Source organism: Camelina sativa, chromosome 5, assembly GCF_000633955.1.
Source record: "Camelina sativa cultivar DH55 chromosome 5, Cs, whole genome shotgun sequence".
In the NCBI taxonomy this organism is placed as follows: domain Eukaryota; kingdom Viridiplantae; phylum Streptophyta; class Magnoliopsida; order Brassicales; family Brassicaceae; genus Camelina; species Camelina sativa.
Genome location: NC_025689.1, coordinates 9,730,631 through 9,738,325, shown reverse-complemented (window position 1 = coordinate 9,738,325; position 7,695 = coordinate 9,730,631). Strand labels below are relative to the sequence as shown.

The window sequence follows — 7,695 nt, the reverse complement described above, 5'->3', positions numbered from 1 at the left end:
AGCAACGGATTATGCGAGAGAATTGTAGCCTTCGTTGGCATGGTGTTGAAAATGGTGACACTCTTTTCGTGTTTAAAGGGTGTATTAGTCCTGGAGGGTACTGAGATTTACAAAATTTAAGATAAGTATTCGAATAAATCCCTCTCAAAGAACTCATACTATGTAATGTAGTGTAGAGGTATTCATGGGAGGGTTTGATAGGATTATACTTTTTTAAACATTCATGGAATATAATTAAGTTTTAATGGAAGGGTTTAAGGTTAAGAAAACAAGTTGATGTTAGTGATTTGTACTACTAAGATTGATGTGTCCAAACTCGGATTCAAACTTATGTGATGTATGTTGACAACAACAAAAAAAAAAAAACAAAGTCTTGATCAACAGCAACAAAATTTTTTTTTGAAAAGCACTGAATATTATGATTTTTTTAATAACACAATGATATGATAAGTTTTCAAAATTAAGGTCAATAGATAATCAAGTAAATATTTATTTAAATCCAAATGTTAGTTAACTGGTAATACAATACAATGGGTGAATCCTACAAGTTTAAGATGTTATGGTCGGTTTATTGGATCTCTAAGAAAGTTGTTGAATATTCCATGACTCTATGTTAAAAATGACTGATGTAATTGGTTAAGTATAATCATTTTTTTATAATGTATATAGCATTTTCAGTAACTTATATGCATAATATTTGGTCAGTTAGTTAACAATAAATGTGTTTATATAAAAGATTGAGAATTAAAAGATAGTGCGACTACTACCGGATATATGGACCCTATAAGATGTTACAATCTACTTGTTGAATCACTAGGAAATGTGTAATGTTTTGTTGAAAATAAACATTTTTTATGTAAATAAGATAATTATCTACTAGTTAACAAAAATGTGTTTGTTCCTAAGAAAAACAAATTGAGAATTAATTATAGTGCGACTATCACAAATTCACAATAGGTGGACCCTATAACTTATGTTACAACTTATTTGTTAAATCACTAAGAAAAGTCATCGGGTATCTAAGCATGTTAATATGTTATTTAGAAATTTACTAATGTAATGTTTTATAAAGTGTATATAAACCCTTTTTTTAGGTAGATAATAGTACCTTTTTTTCTAGCTAGTAGTGATATAGACAATAATATTATTTAGTTAACAAAAAAATGTTAAAGATGTAACTGACCAGCCGGTTTTTCCGGTTAACTGGATTCCCTAGCCGCCGGAAATGGCCAAGTATATTTGACTATTTGAGGATCCACCTCTGTCTCATGGAGAATGGCTTTTGTTCTTTCTTCACAGAGAAGAAGAAGACGAAACAAAAGAGACTAGACACAACAAAATCAAAATCAATTTTATTTTATTTTATTAAGCTGGTAACCTAAAACAAGCTTCGGTTGGTTGCTTGTATACGAAGAAAATACATAAACAAAGATAATCACAAAAACAAAACAAATAAAAATGGAATAGTTAAAACAAATCTCAAATCAGATCAAGAAACTCTATCTTTCCTCTCTTTGTTATCTCCTTCACCCTCTATTGCTTCCTCTTTAACACCATTATCGTCCTTTGCTTTGTCTCCATTCTCCTCCTTCTCTTCTTCTTTTTCATCTTCAACTTTCTCATCTCTACCTTCTTCTTCTTCTTCACTTTTCATCTCCTTGTCATCCTCCTCCTCCCCGTTTATATTCTCTTCTTCATTTCTTCTTCTACTCTCTGCGTCCGAAGACACCTCCTCCATAGGATCATCATCTTCTCCTCCTCCGTTAGATCTCTTCTCTTCCTCAGAAACCAAATCAGGATGCTTAAAGAACAAATACATGTGAGACCATTCTCCCATTTCCAAATCTCTTAACCTCGTTTCATCTTCATCCTCCATCACCATCCTTCTCTCCCCTTCATCTCCTATCACAAGAATCAAACGCGTCACCGGTAATTTCACCTCAGCGGAGACCTTCTCCTTCAACTCCTTGACCGTCGCATCCTCACTCACGTCCGTATCTATGAACGTTCCCGTTATTATCTCCACACTCACCTTCATTCTTTGATCTCTCTCCACCAAATCTTATGATTTTGGTTGTAAAGACAAATATATTCATATCTTCTTTTCTACTGTTTCTTTGTTTTATTTTGTTTTTGGTTTTTTTTTTTTTTTTTGGCAATGGTTTTTTGGTATTAAGATCTTGCTATGTTTGAAAACATGAACTAACCAAACACAAAGCATGCGGTTTTCGTTTTCAATTTTATGGAAATTATATTAGTATCTTGTTTTATTTCATTTTTTGTTGCGGATATCTTGCAACTAAATTTTTATTAAAAAAAATGTTTTGACTAAGTAGGATTCTTCCACAAAATCTATCTCCTCAAGTTTAGGGAACTAATTAACGAAAATAAATAAAATTTAGGGAACCATATGATGATTCTACTTCTAATTCTTACATAGATTTTACGAAAAGAAACATAATTACGGTAAATAACTCTGGTTTTTTTTTTTTGTATGTAATCCTCATCAGAAGTTTATCCAAACGAACAGAGATAATATCCTCATAAAATTTTGTACCTAACAACCAAGGATCGTTAAAAAAGAAAAAAGAAAAAAAATAACCAAGGATCGTTTATTTTCTATTTTCTATATACCCTCATAAAACTTAATTACTGGATTGTTTAATTTCTATTTTCTATTTTCTATATCGCCCTCGACGTCGATGAATTTATAGCGTGGGTCGTAATGAATTTATGACTTGGGCTTATTTATGGGATCTTCTCCATATATATATTTTTCCGGAAAATAATAAAAATAAATGTCAGAAGTGGGGTTTGAACCCACGCCCTCGTAAGAGGACCAGAACTTAAGTCTGGCGCCTTAGACCACTCGGCCATCCTGACTTCTCCATATTTCTTAGACGCTTCAGTTTAAAAATTTGATGCCGGGGGATTAGTAAGGCATACCACAGTATTAAGAGGGAATCATATTTGCCTAGTTGGCAAAGAAGCTGTGTGTTATTACACATGCATACTTAAAATGTACATAGGGGTACATATCTAGTGGGTTTAATATTGGATCACTAATATGTAACAAGTTGGATTAATTCATTTTTAAAGTGTGAATTAATTAATATCATTTGTTCATTATACAGTATAATGTTTGGTCTTAAACATGATTACTTGAACATATTCTCTAATCAAAATTCTTTTTTTCCAGTAGTTCTATTGCATCTTGGATATATCTGCAAGTTTTTAGATAATATTTTCTAACAAAAAGTATAATTAGAATGATTTTTAAGAGTGACACATTCTAAAAGAAAAACGAGACTGCAAATTTAGATTACAGGTAACATCGTAAAACTAATCAAGTAGTGGGTGTGAGATTTTGGATGAGACATATTCAGAATCTTCAAAACTCAAAACTTTACTGGTTAAAACAATATTGTAGCATGCAACTCTGTATGTTTACACTTTCATATTCTAAGTGGTTTATTGTGGTCCAATCATAATTAATGATAGATAATTAGTCATGAACGTTAGAGTCTGGTACATAATTTAATTTATTTAATCATGGTTACACATTGTGAGGAGTTGGAATAGTACATTTTAACAATCATCTACATCATGTTTCTTCTGTTTGCCTACCTCATCATGCATATGTTAAGTTCCAAATACACAATTGAAAGCTACTTTTGTATTTATATCCTTAATAAATTAAATTTAAAGAAAAAAACATAGTAAGAAAAGCTACTTTTGTATTTATATCTTTAATTAAGGATAAGAAAGTTGAAAACTGAAAGGTGTAAATCAAACATTTCAACATTTGTATAGCTAATGAGTCATATGAAACTAATGTATACACACATATCACGTCCAAAAAATAGACAAAAAAACGTACACATATGACACGTGTTCAGGCAAGCATGCTTATTTCATGAAGGGTAAATAAAAAACCACAAACTACAAACTGTCACTTGGCTGTAATTAAAATTTTAAATAGCTGTTAGCAAAAAAAAGTTTAATGTTAGGGCCACAAATTAATTAGCTGTACGTGCGTTACCAATGGAGACTGGAGAGGCAAACAAAAAATATTAACTATGTCTTAAGGTGGTTTACAAACATAATTATTTCAGTTGGTATTTAGTTGCACTATTGATTTGTTTAAATGAACTACAGCCAAAAAAAAAATCTTTATAGTATTGTATTCCCAAGTGTGAGAGATATCGTCAATTACTATGAAACAATGTAATTGTTTTGCTTAATAAAGTACAGTAAAAATATGAAAGTTACCAGGTAAATCGAACCATGTTAAATTATTATTAACAATATGAATCATGTATGATTTATAAACAAAAATCAAATATCATTTTCAACTTAGAATATTTTATTTTGGTATATCATCAAATTTAATTATTTAATATTATTGATAATTTTTTCGAATTTGTATCACTCGAGCTACCGGATTGACGATGGCTTAATCTCAATAGATTGGATATTTATTTGGTCAATTTCACATTTGAATTAAATTTCTATTTTTATTATAAATTTTAATATATGAAATTAATTTTAACTTTGACTATGAAATTAATTTTTTTGGTCAAATTTATATTAGATGGTAAATTAGCTAAAAAGAAATTGTATGACCAACAACCAGAATTAGTAGCTTTATCTTTGTGTTTATCTAGTGTCAGTCGTTACTCGTTAGGCTTCTATCCATATTTTGATGTTATTACAATTACTTAATTTTGATAATGCATTGACTAGCTATTACAATTATTTAATAAGTTAGGTACCCGCGAGTCGAACTTTTTTTTGATGAAAATTTGTAATAATTTTTTTTGTTATTATGTTATTTTAATCCGTGCTGGTATAAAATATTGATAAAATTTATAGTTGTTGATTTTATTCGATTAGATTTTTAAAATCCTAGCTGTTAATTTTTTAATAAGATTTTTTCTTTTCAAATACAAATTAGTTTAGATTCGAATATATTTTATTTAATTTTGTAAATTTAGTTTAATTTAATCTGTCAACGTTTTTTTGTTTATTAATAATTAATAAAGATTAATTAATTAATTAAAATTTTACTATTGACAATTGAATGTAAGTTTTTACAAATTTTAAGGTTAGTTTCATATTTATACTTTCCAATTAATATAGTAGGATTGTACGGAATTATCGTCTACTGATTTTTCAATATATTTAACAAATATTAATGATCGATCTAGCCAATAATTATATTATGGATTTTTTAAAAGACATTCTCTTTCATGTTTCACTCTCTTTATACAGTTATAAACAAACTATAGATTCAATAAAAGCATAAATTTGTCGTTTGTGTAATTTATTCCGTACAGAATATAGATATCATTATTGACTAGATCGATCAATATTGTGCATCTCTAACATACAAATACTAATTGATGGCAAATATGTATAATTTATCATATATAAGACTAAAATGACAAGAAAGTGTTTTTTTTAAAAAAAAACTATAGGATCATTTTCACTAGGAATTTTAAACATGAAAAGTTAACAATTATTACAATTTTTCTCTTAGGCAGAGCCGTGCCAAGAGTTACATGGACCAGAAGCGGTACTTAAAAAAAGCCTTAATTCAAAAAAAAGTATCAAAACAGACAAAAGCCATGAAATTTACAAACCAGATTTAGAAACCAAACATGAAAAATATTTAGTCTTTTCTATTATTTTAACTGAAGAAGAAGAAAAAAAAGTAACACATAGCAAAAAGATAAGATGAAAGGTTTAAACGATCGTGATTCTCTTTTCTCTTCTGTAATATAAATAAAATTTTCTATTTAGACATAATATAATTAACAAACATAAAAAATGAGGGTCTTAAAATTCTTTTAAAAATAAAAGGCCGGAATGTTTATTTTTTTTTGTACATAGCCACGGCTCTGCTCTTGGGCTCATACCATCACTACAAGAAAATAATTGTATTAAGACGAAATATTTAGTCACAATATAAAGTATCTAGTCACAATATAAACATTGTTACGAATTTATGACAATTTTTGAATGGTTGCAATACAATGGTCACAAATTTTTATTTGTAACAAAAACGTCACAAGAGTTGCAACGAATATATTAGTAACCATTTTGTCATCAATAACTACGACACCAAAAAGTAACAAAACTGTCTTAATTACATACTAACAAAACGTCTTTAAATCGTCACAATTCGTGTTTAAAATAACGTTTTAATTATGTATCTTATTGTTACGAAACTATAGTCTCAAATGGTCACAAATGATAATTAGAAATTTGTCGCAAAATTTTAACAAATACTCAAAAATCATGATATTTTGTGACTATCATAATGTCCAATTTTATCATTAGAAGTTATTTTCAAATGGTGTTAATAATAAAAATTCATTGCATATGATAAAAATTATAACAAAAAAATCAATCTCAAAACAATATTATTTTTTAAATTTATTATCATACAAATTTTTTATAATCATAAACATTAGATATACATTATAAGCTATCTTTATTCTTACAAAAAAAAAAATCACAAATTCGTCCAGATGAACATATTCGATGATAACTTCCATGTTATAACTCCTATGGAAACGATTTCAGGCTTTCTGGAAAGGTAAGACTCAGATCTTTCCAACGGTTGGTAGATCCGCTTCTGGTTCAATTTGTAGCAGTGGGAAATGATTTCACAAGATGACTGATGTTAATTCGCGAATCTGCGCAGAATAGGTTTGAGAAAACATGTATAACTTTTAATTTACAAAAGGGGTTACAAAATCCTTTGGGGAAAACTTACATCTATGGGTTGGAAAATTGCTCACCAAAATTCGTCCATAAAAGAGTCCGTTTACCCCTTATTTTCCACCATCTCCTAGAGCATGTAAGATCTGTCCTTAATCTCAATTGTGGCTCCTTGTTCTCTTTCTCTCAAATGGTTCACTCTCTCTCTCTCTAGGTTATGGAGGCACGAAATTATAAAGAATAAAACCCTAATCATCTCTTAAATAAGTCTTGTTAAATTAGGGTTAGAGACTTGGCTTAATGGGCTTTGTATAAATGACATAACAATTTATACTATTTTATGACTAAAGTTTACTCATTTTTATGTCACAAACTTTGACTTGCATATCTTTTATAAGTTCATAACTAATTTGCAACAACATATTGGTCACAATGTAGTCATAAGAGTGACGATTAATATTATCGTAGCATATTCGTCACTAATTGTGACAAACTTTTGTTACTGAGTTTTTTCGTCATAATATAGTGACGAAAATACTATGAATTTGTTACAAATAAACTTAGTCATAATATCGTATTTAAAGTGTCACAAATTTGTGACGGAAATTTTTTGTATCAAAAATACGTCTCAATAAACTTATTTTCTTGTAGTGCATATATATATAAACATGATGTTTTATAGAAATCATTATTTTTCAAAAGTAAAAATTGAAAAAGGACTCAAGTTGAAAATACCAAAAAGGTTAAAAATATTACAATTCAAGTTTAGATTGAATAACTTTCCATATACAAAACCATATATAGAAAACCAATTACATTGTGACACATGGATAAAAATACAAAAGCATCTTTATCATCTTCTCTTTTCTTTTCTGACATTATCTTTGGCTTCTCTTTCCTTCGAGCATGTAGGGTAAAGTAAGTGTTTCCCTCTCCACCTATAAATATTTGTCTCTACAACCCCTA

The 7,695-nt window shown here is 28.8% G+C and overlaps 1 protein-coding gene and 1 non-coding gene across 2 annotated transcripts; both read right to left on the bottom strand.

The window, feature by feature from the left end:
• LOC104789081 (troponin T, skeletal muscle-like) lies at window positions 1,490–2,058 on the bottom strand. The gene has a single exon (XM_010514830.1). It carries the CDS (start codon window positions 2,036–2,038, stop codon window positions 1,490–1,492), a length of 549 nt encoding a protein of 182 aa, XP_010513132.1. The 5' UTR covers window positions 2,039–2,058.
• On the bottom strand, window positions 2,800–2,883 carry TRNAL-UAA. The gene has a single exon. It is a non-coding gene; the product is annotated as a tRNA-Leu (tRNA).